The 17,979-nt window shown below is 40.6% G+C and overlaps 1 protein-coding gene across 3 annotated transcripts in view; it reads left to right on the top strand.

The window, feature by feature from the left end:
• LOC147529133 (vacuolar protein sorting-associated protein VTA1 homolog) overlaps positions 1–13,626 on the top strand; it is a 46,632-nt gene extending 33,006 nt beyond the window's left edge. Inside the window, exons 6-8 of one of the 3 annotated variants that reach the window (XM_086632031.1) lie at positions 691–864; positions 5,140–5,220; positions 13,106–13,626. In XM_086632031.1, coding sequence (XP_086488157.1) covers positions 691–864; positions 5,140–5,220; positions 13,106–13,251 — 401 coding nt within the window. In that variant the 3' untranslated portion in view covers positions 13,252–13,626. Of the gene's footprint in view, positions 1–687; positions 865–5,139; positions 5,221–13,105 lie in introns of all 3 variants that reach the window. The other 2 variants (XM_086632030.1, XM_086632032.1) reach the window with 2 other exon arrangements.
• The last annotated feature ends 4,353 nt before the right edge of the window (positions 13,627–17,979 follow it).

The raw sequence follows: 17,979 nt of genomic DNA, 5'->3' as shown, positions 1-17,979 counted from the left end.
TTGGTATCACTTTCCCAAAGTTCCCCTTTTTTGTTATTTATTTGCGATTTAATCGATATGGCGTGGAAGGATTGGCACTGTCTTTCTTTTTATGAAGGATTTGTAAGGCAAATAGTTTTCCATTTTCTGGTTCGTGTTTGTATTAAAATACCCATTACTGCGTGTTTGTAGTCTCTTGTTCAACTACTATTGGAACAGCACTGGAACAGGTTGCCCAGAGAAGCTGTGGCTGCCCCATCCCTGGAAGTGTTCAAGGCCAGGTTGGATGAGGCTTTGGGCAACCTGGTGTAGTGGAGGGTGTCCCTGCCCATGGCAGGGGGGTTGGAACTGGATGATCTTTGAGGTCCCTTCCAACCCAAACCATTCTATGATTCTACTATGGATGCAGTACATGGAAGTATGAGAGACTGTAGTAATGAGACAAATTGCTTACTTTCAGACCAGTAACAAAGTGATCCTTAAATTTAAACAGAAGAGATCTTTGAAAGTATGTGAGTTTCTAGATATTTATCCTATGATACATTGCTTTTTCCCTTTGTCAAATCAACAGTAGGTGGTTTAGATTGATGAATGTTTTATGTCACACTGTTGTGGCAATTTCTCTACTAACAAAAATGTGAAAGGAGGTTTTAAAAGAAAGCCTCAGTTTTCAAGTACTTGTGCAGTAATTCCTATATTGTGTCTTAGCAGATGTTGAAAGGGAAGGAGCGGGGCCATCTTCTCTCAGTAGTGGAGCAACTCAACCAACATCATCATCTACATATGAAGCTAACAACGTACCAACTAGTAATTATACTGGCATACATATACCACCAGGTGCCCATGCACCAGCCAACACTCCAGCTGAAGTACCCCATAACACAGGTATGTCCCAGTCACACCCCAAAAATTCATGCCTTCATCGAGAGGCACATTCTCGTCCTCTTTCCATTACATATAAAGTAAAGTAATACAGATATTCTATAGCAGAAGCAGCTGCATAAATTAACACCGTAAAAATAGTTATGGTTTTTAAAAAATATAATACCTATTTTGGAGCACTTTGCCAGAAGCTGTACGTGGACTCAAAGAGTGAGTGTTCCTGCAGACAGAATGGTTTTTGCTTCCCTAGGATCATGCATTCCAACATCTAGATGGTAAAGCACCCTTTGAATCTCTCACTTGATAGGTGAATGACTTCATTTCATAATGATAATGTACTTTTCACACCTTTCTTCTAGTTGGTTTATGCTTCTTTTCCCATGCAAGCACTTTAGTGTGATTGACCACACACAATATTATTAATGGAAATTTTGTCCTTACTGCTAAACATATTGGCTCCTGCAACTTCCTCCTTATTCCGTGTAATTTTTGGACCAAAACTTAGTTCTTAAAAATCCAAAGTTCTTCCCAGTAGCTGTATGTTTTATTTTTTTTAAAAAAGTTATATTAAATGATTTGTGAATACAACTTTTTCACCTCATGTCACCTTTTGATAATTATATTTAATACGAGAAAAACATTAAAAGCTCTTGATTTCAATCCTGATGATAATTTGATTGTTTAGATATATTTTTATATTACAGAACATATAAGATATTTTTGTCACACAGCCCCTCAGTTTCTTTCACTTTCTCATTTTAAAAATGCTTCACTCTGAAAAGTTCAAGATGCGCTTTTTTTAAGCTTTATCAAAGGGAAATCCTTCAGATAGGTGGGATTTTTTGGGTCTCGGAGAGGGAGAGTGGGGTTTTTTTACATTCAGCCTAGGTAAATGTTTACTTCTTTGTTTTTACCAGATTTGAAAATTATGGCATATATACTGGACTATATGAATACTTTGCATTACATAATTTTAACCCCTTTAGAAATTCCATTTAGAAAAGCGATTATACCATCTTCCTAGACAGCAGATACTGTAGAAATAATTTCATAGATTCATAGATTCATAGATTTCTAGGTTGGAAAAGACCTTAGAGATCATTGAGTCCAACCATCCCTAATCCCCATTAAACCATATCCTCAAGTAGCTCATCCACCCTATTCTTAAACACATCCAGGGATGGGGACTCAACCACCTCCCTGGGCAGCCTATTCCAGTGGCTGACAACCCTTTCAGAGAAGAAATACTTCCTAACATCCAACCTGAATCTCCCCTGACTAAGCTTATGCCCATTTCCTCTTGTTCTATCTCCCATCACTAATGTAAAGAGCCCTTCCCCTACCTCCCCACCATCTTTTCTCAAGTATTTATAGGCCGTAATCAGGTCTCCCCTCAGCCTCCTCTTCTCCAGGCTAAACAGCCCCAACTCCCTCAGCCGCTCCTCATAAGTTTTATTTTCCAGCCCCTTGACCAGTTTAGTTGCCCTTCTTTGGACTCGCTCCAGGAGCTCAATATCTCTCTTAAAGCGAGGGGCCCAAAACTGGACACAATATTCCAGGTGCGGCCTCACCAGTGCCGAGTACAGGGGCAGGATCACTTCCCTGCTCCTGCTGGTCACACTATTCTTGATACATGCCAGTATCCCATTGGCCTTTTTGGCCACCTGGGCACACTGCTGGCTCATATCAAGCCGGTAGTCAACCAACACCCCCAGGTCCTTTTCCGTCAGGCAGCTCTCCAGCCACTCCTCCCCGAGCCTATAGCGATGCTTGGGGTTTTTATACCCCAAGTGAAGGACTCTGCACTTGGCCTTATTAAAGCTCATGCCATTGGCCTCAGCCCAACGATCCAGTCTGTTCAAATCCCTCTGAAGGGCCTCCCTACCCTCGAGCAGATCGACACAGCCTCCCAGCTTGGTGTCGTCCGCAAATTTACTGAGGGTACATTCAATCCCCTCATCCAGGTCATTGATAAAGATGTTAAACAGAACTGGACCCAGCACTGAGCCCTGGGGAACCCCACTGGTGACCGGCCTCCAGCCGGATTTAGCCCCATTTACCACCACTCTTTGGGCCCGGCCATCCAGCCAGTTTTTAACCCAAAGGAGGGTGTGCCTATCCAGGCCAGCAGTTACCAGTTTCTCCACCAGAACACTATGAGAAACTGTATCAAAGGCTTTACTGAGGTCCAGGAAAACTACATCCACAGCCCTTCCCTCGTCAACCAGGCGGGTCACCCTGTCATAGAAGGTGATCAGGTTTGATTGGCAAGACCTGCCTTTCATAAACCCATGTTGACTGGGCCTGATCACCCGGTTAACCTGTATGTGCTCATTAATAGCACTCAAGATAACCTGTTCCATGACTTTGCCCGTCACCGAGGTCAGACTGACAGGCCTGTAGTTCCCCGGATCCTCCTTCCGCCCTTTTTTGTAAATGGGGGCAACATCCGCCAGCCTCCAGTCCAGCGGAACTTCCCCAGTGAGCCAAGACTGCCCAAAGATAATGGACAGGGGTTTGGCAATGACATCCGCCAGCTCTCTCAGGACTCTCGGGTGGATACCATCAGGCCCCATAGACTTGTGGGCATCCAGCCGAAGGAGCAGATCCTTGACCCGTTCCTCTTGGATCACAGGAGCTTCAATCTGCTCTCCCTCCCTGCACTCAGACACCGAAGGCCAGCTCACCTGGGAACTGCTGACCTTATTATTAAAGACTGAGGCAAAGAAGGCATTAAGGACCTCAGCCTTGTCTTCATCCCTAGTGACTAACGTACCCCCTGAGTCCAGTAGGGGCTGGAGGTGATCTTTAGCCCTCCTTTTGTTATTAATATATTTATAGAAAGACTTTTTGTTGTCCCTTACGGAGCAGGCTAGTCTAAGTTCCAATTGGGCTTTCTGAACATACTGCAAAAATATATGTTTGGATCAATGCGAATGAGGGTGTCTAAAATGGGAATGTAGATACAAGAATGCTTCACAGCGTAAAGTGCTGTTTCTTCTTCTGGCATCACTATTTCATTTTAAATCTGGCTAGCTTTTTTATTCTCACCAGTTGTTTGCAAAGGAATTAGGAAGGAGATAGTTTGCAAGTGTGAGATGGCAGGCGTGGGGCTTTAAAAATAAAATAATGGAGACTCCTTCTGATATCATAGAGTCATAAAAGGATTTGGATTGAAAGAGACCTTAAAGATCATCTAGTTCCAACCCCCCTGCTATGGGCTCATCCACCAGCACCCCCAAGTCCTTTTCCTCAGGGCTGCTCTCAATCCATTCTCCGCCCAGCCTGTACTTGTGCTTGGGATTGCCCCGACCCACGTGCAGGACCTTGCTCTTGGCCTTGTTGAACTTCATGAGGTTCTCACAGGCCCACCTCTCCAGCCTGTCAAGGTCCCTCTGGATGGCATCCCTTCCCTCCAGCGTGTCCACAACACCACACAGCTTGGCGTCATCTGCAAACTTGCTGAGGGTGCACTCGATCCCACTGTCCATGTCTCCAACAAAGATGTTAGATAGCACTGGCCCCAGTACCGACCCCTGAGGAACACCACTTGTCACTGGCCTCCACGTGGACATTGAACCATTAACCACAACTCTTTGAGAGCGACCATCCAGCCAATTCCTTATCCACTGAGTGGTCCATCCATCAAATCCATTTCTCTCCAATTTTGAGACAAGGATCTTGTGCAGGACAGTGTCAAATACTTTGGACAAGTCCAGACAGAAGATGTCAGTTGCTCTTCTCTTATCCACCAACATTGTAAACCCATCATAGAAGGCCACCAAATTAGTCAGGCAGGATTTGCCCTTAGTGAAGCCATGTTGGCTGTCACCAATCACCTCCTTATTTTAAAAGGCAGAATTTAAACTTCAAATTTAAAAGTTTACTCCTCCTCTTCTTTAGCAGGTTTTCCTCAACCCTCTAAGGTAACCAGTGTCTTCTGGACTAGTATTTTTTTATTTTTTTTTAATGCATGAAGTTAGGTTTCTGTGAAAGACTGTACTGATAAAATTCTGTGCCTTAATTTGATTTCAGTTTAATTTAAACTTTTACTAGGCCTGTAAATTCTTCTGTATTATTTTATGAAACATTCATAGTCTGAAGTGAATATTCGGAAATCATTTGTTACAAGCTTTCAGAATTGAGAAGCTGCCAGCTGCGTAATTTAAAAATCGTTTAGTCGTTAGGTTTACCTGTTCTGTTTCCTTATTTTATTTGCTTACTTCTAGGTCTATAAATGAAAATAACCCAAATCCAATTTTTTCCATTGATTTACAGGAGTGACAAGTAACACCATTCAGCCTGCTCCTCAGAATATTCCTCTAGTCGACCCTTCCCTTTACAGTGCTCAGTCTGCAGGTAAGATGGTGGCACTTGTCTTGTCTGTCCGTGGACATGCTGTGTCCTGTGTGTCTCCCCTCCACTGAAGGGGGAAGTGTGAGAAATGATGTCATCATTCTCTCAACGCTGCTAATTCAGAAACTTTTAAGAAAATGAACATCAGCTAAACATTGTTTTGCTGAGTTTCATAGTTTCTGAAAGCTTTGCCACAGTGTACGATGAGTGTTAGGTCTGCCTGACTTTCTCGAACCAATGAGCTAGCATTGTGGTAGACTTTTTATTATTTATTTTATCAGATTATTATTTTTATTTTTTATTATTATTTTATCAGATGAGGTTCTGATACATTTAGCAAAACCTGTATCCTGTTTGCCTTGCTAAATTATGTCTTTGGTAATTAATACATATTCCCTTCACTTTAAATTTCTTCCACAGGGTCAGTGTATAAGTTAGTTATTTCCTTCATTAAATAATCGTGACATTCCAGTGTTTTTTTCTGTGGCAGCACAACTGGGATGTGTGCTTGTTGATTATGAGTGGTACCTGTATTAAATTAAATAATTTATAAGGTACTGCTAATTATGCCATATTGATGTACCATTTAATCAAGGCTTTTAACTTTTAGAATGCCATCTGCCTTTGATGTTCAAATCACTGATAACCTATATTACCTTTATTTTCTGTCTGCTTGCATATATCGTGCTTTGAAGTGCACACATAAGTGCTAACCTTAGGAAAACCATGGCCTGTGAAAGAGTAGTGACTGACAATAAAGCCGGAATCATCCTAGATTCTAATTTGAACACTGATGTGCATTTGGACAAATTATCAACTGTTTCCTAGGAATTCTTCTGTCCGTGGAATAGAGATAATAAAAAGCTGACTTACATCTGTATGTAGTACTCAGATTTTTGTTGGCAGTATAATGTGGATGTTGAATGAGGAGGAGGTCTAGAAGTCCTGGTATGAAATCTGTTCCCATTCCACCCTACAGTTTATCCTCACCAGGGAAAGCTAATAGTATACATAATTGGTGTTTTGGGTTCCAGTACTAGACACAGTCAAGTATTGCCTGTTATTACTGCCAAGTTTAGGTAGGTGTATTCTTGTATATTGTAATATTTTGTTAGATATTTTAGTTTATTATGTTGTTGAAGAGGGTGTCGATGTTAAAATCGAATCTTTACTGAAAAAGCAATTTTGATTCAATGGAATCCTATATCAGGAGTTCAGTGTTTTGCTTGATTTTAGTCTGCTGGCATAAAAATGTTTAAGGATAGAATCACAGAATGGTTTGGCTTGGAAGGGACCTCAAAGATCATCCAGTTCCAACCCCCCTGCCATGGGCAGGGACACCCTCCACTACACCAGGTTGCCCAAAGCCTCATCCAACCTGGCCTTGAACACTTCCAGGGATGGGGCACCCACAACTTCTCTGGGCAACCTGTTCCAGTGCCTCATCACCCTCACAGTGAAAATTTTCTTCCTTATATCCAATCTAAATCTGCCCTCTTTTAGTTTAAATCCATTGCCCCTTGTCCTATCACTACATGCCCTTGGAAAAAGTCCCTCTCCAGCTTTCCTGTAGCCCCTTTAGGTACTGGAAGGCTGCAATAAGATCACCCCGGAGCCTTCTCTTCTCCAGGCTGAACAACCCAACTCTCTCAGCCTGTCTCCATAGCAGAGGTGCTCCAGCCCTTGGATCATCTTCGTGGCCTCCTCTGGACCTGCTCCAGCAGCTCCATGTCCTCCTTGTAAAGATATTAAGATGATACTAAGATTTATTAGGAAGCCATTTTTCTAGAAGATGTCTTTAAAAGATAAAAATAACAGCATTTGCCTTTGATAGTGACACGTTAACTGATAGTATTCTCTTGAAGAAGAAAAGGCACATCCTATTGTTTGTCTAGCGTATTACTGTAATGTCTTGTGACAGTTAACTCATTTATTGAAAATAATACCTCAGACATGTAGCTGAACCGTTTATCTTGGTGATAGTTTTTGAGTTTTGGGGGCTGTTATGGGGTTTTTGGTAGCTCCTCAACCAAAACAGCTGAAACTTTGCCATCGTAACTGCTAATTGGGAAGCTAATTTTATGTTGTTTGACAGCAAAGCTTTCATATTTAACCAGCTTATCGTGATGTTCTAGATGGTCATTCTAATAGGTTTGTGGATAACTACTCTGAAAATTTTAGTCATTGTTTCTTGGTTTGAATGTTCAATTCTGGTTGTCAAAAATGTCATTGTTTTGATTTCAACGTTATTTCTCCGTTAAGTATTAGAAGTTCATTTATCCACTATCTGGATAGGACCAGTGCATTGTTCCCTCTGGCTACTTACCTGTGATAAGGAGTCCTTTTAATTAGTAGCACTCTGTTCCACAGTAGCCTCGTTCCCTGACCTGTAGGTAGATTTGGAAATGCCTGTATCTCCCAACGGATGTACTAAACTGTGGCACTCGGGAGCCCTCGCCAGCTCCTGACTCGCAGCAGATATATTTGGCCTCGATCCTGGCTGTGTGCTGAGGTTAGCCTTTGGTATGCACTATTCCTATGGAACTGAAGTTTCCTTTGGACAGGAAGGAGGGATCAGTGTTGCCCTCCAGTAGATCCATAGAGCCTAGCACAGTGCAAAGAACACTTGCTCCACGGTTTAGGCACGATGTCTGTGTTTATACTAATAAATTAAACATGCCTGTAAATATTTGCCACTGAGAACAGCTGGCACAGAAACCACTCACATCCATACTATTAAACTTTTAAACCTTCTAAACAGGGTAGTTTGTGAAGGCTGCCAATGTGGAATGGTCTCTAGCCTGCTCTAACCACAAGCCGTGCCCAGGAATTGTTTGGGAAAGTGCTAGTTTGCATGGGCCAAAACCATGCTGGAGTCTGTTCCAGCAGTTTGACAGTGTAGACAGTCAAGTTTGAGTGCTGAGACGCATTCCCTGGCACTGATGAATGTACTAGTATAGTCATAGCCAAACAGGATATTCCGCATATTCCTGCAAGACTCTTTCTGCTAGTAAGATCAAATGTATATTTTAAAAATATATTATATATTTTCTTTCCTTCCCACAACATGGGAGAAGGAATTTGACTGATGCTATGATGGGAGAGAAGCTTTTGGTGGAGAAAAGTGGAATAGTTTATCAAAAGAAAATTAGGTTAAAGTAACAGTATTCCTTAGATTTTAATCAGCATGAATCCTTCAGTAATCGTCCTGTCCTTTGAGAAGAGGTTTCAGAGCTTAACATTGACTTTTGAAAGTGTCGAAGCTTATGCAATTAGACATTGATTAATGTCTCTGACAACAGCATCTTGAGCTACACAGCAACTTTGTATAATGTGTGTGTGCACTTTCCTGGTGTCGTTTGCGGAAAAAATTTATTACTCCTGGATTTTGCTAACACTAAACACATTCATGGTTGTGCTACACAGAGTTTTTATAAAATCTTCTTACATTACCATATGCTCCCTTCCACAGGTGGCCTAATATAGAGTAACCATTTGTCCATTTTAGTTGTGCATATAATAATGTTTGATTTTCTACGCACAAAATAGAAATAATAATTTGACATTTTACATGTTTTCATGATGTTAAGAAGAAATCTTTGAGGATTTATATTTCTAATATCTTAAGTGCTTCAGTGGGAAAAAATAGCATCTTGTTTGAAAAATCATTTCAGTTACTTTTGCCATCGCTGTTGTTATACACCGAGTTGCATTATTAAAATGTTCTTAAATCAGCTGCCTTGTATTTCAGCAACTTCATAAAAAGGAAAAATGCGTGATGGATAGAAAAGGATACCAGGGAGAAGCAGATATATCATGTAAAATACACATTATTTTAATTCTAAAACTATTTTAACTCTAGTTAAATCACCTTTCTGTTTTCACTTTGTGTTCCTGTTAAACTAGAAGGACCATGCTTGTTGACATTAGTTATAGATTCCATATGTCTGTCACATTTCAGTAATAAATATAACTACTGTGCTGATAAATTTAGTGTAGGATAAATATAGTATACTCTTCCCATCTCAGTGTTGTTGGGCTTTTAGAGCTAGGAATCACAGGATGGTTGAGGTTGGAAGGGACCTCTGAAGTCGTCTCAAGCTCAAGCAAGGGTTCTGTTAAATGGTTGCTCAGGACCATGTCCTTTGTGTGTCCCCCTACCCCTGTACGCTCCTAATGGTTTAATTTGCAGCAGTGAAGGAAGAAGTTTGAGAAAAATGTCACTGTTAATTCAGAAGACAGCGTTTGAATCTCTCCAGGGATGGAGACTCCACAACCTCTCTGGGCAACCTGTACCTGTACTCGGTCACCCTCACAGTGAAAGTGTTTCCTGATGTTCAGACAGGATCCTCCTGTGTTTCAATTTGTGCCCATCACCTCTGGTCCTGTCACTGGGCACCACTGAAAAAAGCCTCTGTCCTCTATGCACCCTCCCTTCAGGTGCATATATAGAATCATAGAATGGTTAAGGCTAGAAGCAACCTCAAATATCACCTAGTTTCAACCCCCCTGCCATGGGCAGGGACACCCTCCACTACACCAGGTTGCCCAAAGCCTCATCCAACCTGGCCTTGAACACTTCCAGGCATGGGGCAGCCACAGCTTCTCTGGGCAACCTGTTCCAGTGCCTCACCACCCTCAGAGGGAAGAATTTCTTCCTTAGATCCAATCTAAATCTCCCCTCTCAGTTTAAATCCATTGCCCCTTGTCCTATCACTACACGCCCTTGTAAAAAGCCCCTCTCCAGCTTTCCTGTAGCCCCCTTTAAGTACTGGAAGGCTGCAATAAGATCCCCCCAGAGCCTTCTCTTCTCCAGGCTGAACAGCCCCAACTCTCTCAGCCTGTCTCCAGAGCAGAGGTGCTCCAGCCCTCGGATCATCTTTGTGGCCTCCTCTGGACTCGCTCCAGCAGCTCCATGTCCTTCTTGTGCTGGGGACTCCAGAGCTGAACACAGTATTCCAGGTGGGGTCTCACGAGAGCAGAGCAGAGGGGCAGAATCACCTCACTCGAACTGCTGGCCACGCTTCTTTTGATACAGCCCAGGACACGGTTGGCTTTCTGGGCTGCCAGCGCACGGTGCCGGCTCATGTTGAGCTTCTCACCCACCAGCACTCCCAAGTCCTTTTCCTCAGGGCTGCTCTCAATCCATTCTCCGCCCAGCCTGTACTTGTGCTTGGGATTGCCCTGACCTACGTGCAGAACCTTGCACTTGGCCTTGTTGAACTTGATGAGGTTCTCACAGGCCCACCTCTCCAGCCTGTCAAGGTCCCTCTGGATGGCATCCCTTCCCTCCAGCGTGTCCACAACACCACACAACTTGGCGTCATCTGCAAACTTGCTGAGGGTGCACTCGATCCCACTGTCCATGTCACCAACAAAGATGTTAAATAGCACTGGTCCCAGTACTGACCCCTGAGGAACACCACTCGTCACTGGCCTCCACTTGGACATTGAACTGTTGACCACAACTCTCTGTGTGCGACCATCCAGCCAATTCCTTATCCAGCAAGTGATCCATCCATCAAATCCATGTCTTTCCAGTTTAGAGACGAGGATGTCGTGTGAGACAGATCCTTGGCTCATGGGCAAACAGGTGTCCACCCAGACTCCCAAGTCCTTTTCTGCAAAGCTTCTTAACCCTTGGAATATGTAAATTGAAGTTAGTTACTAACTCTTGTGGTTATACATTATAGTTAAGTTTCACATTATTTGGAAATTTAAGAACACAGAGCTGTTTTATTCCTATTCTGCTTGTCCTTTGTGAGGTGATGGCTTCAATAGGAGCTGAGGCCACTGAGCACATCAAAAGATCAACGCCCTTACTCTGTAAACTTAGGTTTGTAAATTTAAAATCGTTAACTTCTTTCCCTCAAGTTATGTCATAATAGCATCTGAAGTAGATTTCATAATAAATAAGGCTTTATGCCAGCAAAACATTAATAGAGCTCATACTGTAAAAATAAGATTAGACTGGTGAATTTAGGCTTCCTTCCAATAAATTAGTTGAATACTGGACTGATGCCTTGGCCAGTTTTTAAAGAATGATTTTGTAGTTTCTTTTGGCGTCGGAGCATAAAGCCACTTTGAGGGGAACTTGGTCTTTTTAATTTCTTAAAGATGTTCAGTAACGTGGTCACAGATTGACTCCAGCTGCTTTTAGTCTGTGGCTTTAGCTTACAAAATAACCTGAGTGAGTGCCTGTGTTTGTGCACTCCCTCATGCGTGTTTACACACATGTTGTATGTATTTTAAGAGATTTAATGTGGCTTTGCTTACTCAGCAGTAGAATAATACACATTGCAACAATAACAAGCCCACCAAGTTGTCCTGTGCTTCAATCTTCAACAGTTATTTGGTGAACGGAAAATAAACAGAATTCTAGAGTATATTTTAAAAATTGATGAAATTAATCTTAGGAGCACTTACCCTTCTGCTTTTTATTGGGGTAGGGTTGTTTTGAAAACCAGCAGACCAGTCTCGTTTTTAATATTCCCAGGTTTTCCGTTTTATTTGTTCCAAAGCTGGTCTTAAATAATAAGATTGGGGAAAGGAAAAGCAAATATAATAGACATTTTCTGATAAGAACTGAGATTCTTTAGTAAACGTTCTCACAGTATTGCTAACAGCAGTTTTATTTTGAAAGAAAGGGATCCAGCTAACTGAAATTGTACCATAAAAAACGTGTCTAAGTGTATTCATGTCATTGCTTAAAATTAGAAAACTGTGCTTAGAGAGCTAGGTCTTTGTTTAACCAATTTTGTATAAAATCTGTGGTGCATTTTAAAAAGCATTTTTTCTTAATCTATTCATTGCTTATAAGACACTATCGGAAAACCTATCAAATAAATTCAGAATTCTTTAGCATTGCATGTAATTTGTATTTGTGTCCGTAAAAATCAGTCTTTTACAAGTTAATTTGTTCTGGAAGAACATGAGTACAGGTTTTATAATTTATCTGTAGGTTACTGAAGCGCCATGGGATTAGCCTTAAAACTCCCAGTGAATTTGTGAGTGAAAGAAGGGACAGTGACATAACTTTGCTTTATTTTATCAAATAAAGTATTTTATTTTATAGTATCAGTGATGCTATTCACGTATTAAATCTTCTGCCAGTTAGGACTTAAGTCTCTACTATGCTTTCTAGAAGACTGAATGCATATGTGTGAGCATTACAGAATTCCCAATGTTTTAACTTATGTCAAGAAAATATTCTGATTAATAAATAACAGTTAATTTTTTTTTTGTACTATGAGAATATGTTTTGCTGGTGTTCTCCAGTATTATGAAAATGGGCACATTTAATGGGATCAATCTTGTTTTCAGTCAACATACATAAAATTGGAAACATAAACATTACTTGGAAAAAAAAAAAACCAGAAATGTAAAATGTGCAAAAACACGCCGGTGAGAAATGCTTCTACATTTTGAAAAGTTATTCCAGTTGAGATGGAACAGTTTCTAACTATGTGGTGTTCCTGAAGAAGAGAGCAAATTATACTGTAAATACAATCATTTCTTGCAGGTTGTGATATGGCTACAGCTAGCTTATTGTTAAAATCTCTCCTTTGCTGCCTTAGGTGAAGAGCAGATCTTTCTCAAAGGTATTGACTTACTTTTGAAAGGCACTGGCTCGTACAAATACCATTGTTTAGAAAGGCCCTCTTATGTTTTTCAAATGTGAGCAGCAAAGAAGTTAAGCATTATTATGTGAATGGCAGGAAGAATGAACAGAAGCAACGCTGTGGCTTGATCTTTGTAATGGTGCCACAAGTGTTTGCCTGGTTTTCATAATATTACCACAAATATAAGTAAAACACAGCAATCAAGTGAAAGGAAGCCTCGGTCAGATTTATTTTATAGTAACTTTGTAATACTTATGTTTTTGCAGGGGAAGTCCGTTTGACACCAGAGGACTTTGCCAGAGCTCAGAAATATTGCAAATATGCTGGCAGTGCTTTGCAGTATGAAGATGTGAGCACTGCTGTGCAGAATCTGCAGAAGGCCCTCAAGCTGCTGATTACGGGCAGAGAATGAAGCCTTTATCCAACAGATTCGTGTCCTTTGCCTAAAGAACTAACAGCTTATTACTGTACCTGTTAGGGGAGTGGAGTTATACAATTCTCCATCCCATCACCCATGACAATAAAATCACCGTTTCAGTGTCAGATTAGCAGTTAATGGTGCAGTAGGAATCTCTGTTTTCATTTTACAAACAGTGGAGCCAGACACACGGGAACGCAGTGGCTCGATGCGAGCAAAACGCTGAAGGAAGTCCTGAGAACGCTGCTCAAGGATTAGAATTCATCTTGCAATATTTAGATTATTAGAATGGGAAAATGCTAAATCTGTAAAAAATTTGAGCATAAGAATGTTCTGTTAAAATTCTTACTCTGATTTGGTTCTTTGGAATGATTAATAAGTATAATAGCTTTCAAATGGTAACTAAGATTAGCACTTTCCTCCTGAAATGAGAGCATGTGAGAAGGCTGACATCCACAACGGGGAGGACTTTTTTCTATACATAAATTATTTGGCTATTATCTGAGACACAAGTCAAAGGTGAGGGAGAACTGAGGACATTTGTATTTTATTTTAAAACATGCTGGAAAAAACATCTCTTGATACTTCAGAGTGAGTCATTTTGACAGTCCCAGTCCCCCACAACTGTATGGAATGCTACATGTATTCTTGATTATTGGTTCTTGCTCCTTTTGTGTGAACACTTACAATTTTGTATATGTATGGGTAATAAAGAGGAAGTACTAATGTTTATCAGAGATGATCCTGAAACTGGAGGCAGAGATTCTACACAATGTGAACTTTTAGGGAGATTTTACTTGGTAACTGTTCCATCTTTTTAAGAGGCCGAAATAAAAGGCCTCTTCTTTAGCCATTAAAGCAGTATAGGTTCATCTCTGATATTAGTGTCATAGAGCTTCATATTTCCAGCTAATATTCTTCCTGTCTGCTTTGTTGTGGAGACTTTTTGGACTTGGGATTTAATTAAAATACCTTGGAAACTAAATTTTGAGTCTTTATGAGGTCTGCCCTTGCAATTACAGAGCTCTTGATTGTTAAAAACCCATCCATGCTGTTTAAAAGAAAGAATAAGTAGTCTTGTAACTACATGTGACATAATAATTGAGTTCACCATAAAGCATGTCTGATTTATGTAATAATTTTGATGACATATTATCTGAAATGTCTGGTTTTCCAAGCTGCTGGATCGAATGCACGTATTCTTTATAGCTACACTATTTTGCAGTGACTTAAATAAGTCTGATATTTGAAGCAAAAAGATGAGGAAAAGAAAATCAAGCATAAGCATGCATTAAAGTTTAGCTGATCTTACCCTTTTAAGAGTGTAGAGTCTCTGACAGCAGATTTGAAGAGGATAGTATGAAACTTGTAAATGTATGCATCAGCATTTTAATAGACTGAGATTTATAGATAAAATGTCTGGTATTGTTCGTGTTGCTTTCTGATACGGGATAGCATGCTAATCTGGACAGGGATTTGGATTAGATTTTAATTGTTTGGGGAAATTTAGAATAAATCAATTGAAACTTTTTTGTCAGTAATGCTGTACAGACGTGGGCAATAAGCCTGTGTTTTGTACAGTGCGTCGTACAAGATCGATCCCTCACTTCAGTATCGAACTGAATTATTGTAAATTATTCCATATATTTTTGTGGTGTTGCACTGTAATTGGAAAAGCTGCTTTTCAGTTGAAAGAAGGATGCAGAACATTGATCCATGTAGACATACACATTGAATTGCTACAAAAAAACAGAAGTTTCTTTCACTTGGGAATCATACTACTATTTACTAATACTAGCTTCAGTCCGCAGCACTTGAAGGAGGAAAGTCAGTTTTCCTGTTTCTATTTATAAAATAATTAAAAGAACTATGGGCCTTTTGTATTACATGGAAAAATAAGCAAGCTATGATGTAATACTGTATTAATTTGAGACTTTTCAATTAAACTTGATATTAATCTTTTTGGTGATTGAAGATATGAAGTGGAAGTACATAACTAAGAAGGGTGCAAATGAAAGTATAAGTATTTCTTAAAACGTATAAAAGATTGGCTGTTGGCTGTGATTATGTTGAACCTCCAGGTTCCTGTAGGAAACCAGGGAACCATCAGTGAAAATGCAATAGGCAGTGAAAAGCCACACACAATTTTTTTGAGTGATCATTTTCAAATGTGTAACCTTCTGCCTGAAAAGAAATTAAAATAAGTGTCTCTGAGGGGAATGGAGATGAAAATGCTGATAGAAAATTTTAAGAATTTCTTAGAGAAGCTCTCAGGACATTCTTTCTGAAAATCAATTAGTGTTTAGAACATTTATCATGTAAAATTCTCATGAATTCTGTATAATTAAACATATCACCTGAAGGCTGTGCTGCCATTCAGAGAGACCTGGACAGGCTGGAGAGTTGGGCGGGGAGAAATTTACTGAAATACAACAAGGGCAAGTGTAGAGTCTTGCACCTGGGTAAGAACAACCCCACGTACCAGTACAAGTTGGGGACTGAACTGCTGGGGAACAGCACAGGGGAAAGGGACCTGGGGGTCCTGGTGGACAGCAGGATGGCCATGAGCCAGCAACGTGCCCTTGTGGCCAAGAAGGCCGGTGGAATCCTGGGGTGTATTAGAAGGGGTGTGGTGAGTAGGTCGAAGAGGTTCTCCTCCCCCTCTACTCTGCCCTGGTGAGGCCGCATCTGGAATCTTGTGTCCAGTTCTGGGCCCCTCAGTTCAAGAAGGACAAGGAACTGCTGGAGAGAGTCCAGCGCAGGGCCACAAAGATGATGAAGGGAGTGGAGCATCTGCCTTGTGAGGAAAGGCTGAGGGAGCTGGGTCTCTTGAGCTTAGAGGAGGCTTAGAGGGGACCTCATTCATGTTTATAAATATGGAAAGGGTGAGTGTCATGAGGATGGAGCCAGGCTCTTCTCAGTGGCATCCAATGATAGGACAAGAGGAAATGGATATAAGCTGGAACACAGGAGGTTCTGCTTAAACATGAGGAAGAACTTCTTCCCAGTAAGGGGAACAGAACACTGGAACAGGCTGCCCAGAGAGGTTGTGGAGTCTCCTTCTCTGGAGATGTTCCAAACCCGCCTGGACGCGTTCTTGTGTGATCTGATCCAGGTGGTCCTGCTCCAGCAGGGCGATTGGACTAGATGATCCGTTGGGGTTCCTTCCAATCCCCAACATTCTGTGATTCTGTGATATCCTAATACCAACCTTCAGACCACAGTACCTGAATTAGCATATTGAGTTTTATTTTGCATAAAATTATTTTGCTCTGATAATTTTTTTTTAATTTTATAAGTTTTGTAACAGCCTGTCAAACCATGTTTGAAGCCACATCTTCAAGCTGCTAACATTGAATGCAACAGACTCTTGAGTATTTGTCAACCAAACTGATGCCTGAAGTAAATTAGAGCGAAACGTTTCTGTTCCATTAAGCGTAGCCTCTGGGACAGCTTTAAATGTGGCAAAAAATACAAACCAAAAAATGTACGTATTTGAAAATCATGGAATCATAGAATCACAGAGTGGTTTGGTTTGGAAGGGACCTCGAAGATCATCTAGTTCCAACCCCCCAGAATGTCAGGAGAATGTAGGTAGATAGCCTGTAATTGTTCCCAATTGGAATTTGTGGTAGGCACTGGAATTTATGGCCCCATTGTTAAATACTGTGTGAGCTTTAAGTGTTGACTGGTTCATTTTACTCTGGCTGATGAAGCATCAACCCATAGCTCCTCTTAAACCAATTCCCAGCACGTAGGAAATAAAGGAGAGTGCCCGTTTTGTGGCATGCTGCAGACAACAGCTCTCTTCTTCAGTATGGTTGCCACCTACATGCTTGTTGGCCTTTCTGCTTTGGATTGTGAGTTCCCAATCTTCTCAGTCTTGCTTAAGAAAGAAGAAGTGTTTTCTGTTAGATATTCCATGTTCAATTTTGCTCCTTACATAAGCTGGAATTTTGGTCAATCTGTTCAATGTTTGTTACTTAAGAGGCTTTTGGTATTACTTCATGTTTTTATAGTTCTTTGTTCTTTCTTTCACCACTCTGCAGAGAAAGTTCCATATTGTACTTCAGGATTCCTACAAAAGTCTTTGACAAGTGTCTTGCGGAGCAGGTCATTGTTTATGAAACATAAATTTCAAATTTTTTCGATTTGATTTTCAATTTGAGATTTTTTCAAATGCGCACTAACTGGAGGTGCTAATACTGGAGGTGTTCTTTTCAAATTATTGCAGTTATTTCAGGTGGAATTTTTAATGACGTCCTTTGTAAGTGAAATTTCAGGAGCACAGGCTTAGGTATGATCATGTTCCAGAGCGTGACTGTAATTGTAGTATTTGAGGCCATATAATACTTACTTGTGCAAAATTAACAGCAGAGAAACGTCCTGTCTGAAGTAAGATTGGAGAGGGTTGGGGGGGTGTGCAGACACATGTCTGTGCATTTATAATATAATGCATGTAAATTCAATGGTGGCCTGTAAGAATGCCTTCCAAAAAAACGTGATTAGTACCTTATTTACAAGTATTGGGAAAATGTCAGGTGCAAATATATAGATACTATCGACAAATGCTGTTCTTCATGATAAAAAAATGCACTAATATAGTACCAAAAGTTAGCTTTTAATTGTGCAATATTCCAAATGAATGATCTTTGATTTTCTTCCTTTTCATGTCCACAGTAAAACAGGAGCTTGGTACAAAAAGAATGAGAACACAAATCT

Source organism: Tauraco erythrolophus, chromosome 2, assembly GCF_009769465.1.
Source record: "Tauraco erythrolophus isolate bTauEry1 chromosome 2, bTauEry1.pri, whole genome shotgun sequence".
Lineage (NCBI taxonomy): Eukaryota > Metazoa > Chordata > Aves > Musophagiformes > Musophagidae > Tauraco > Tauraco erythrolophus.
This window is presented reverse-complemented; position numbering and strand designations above follow the sequence as displayed.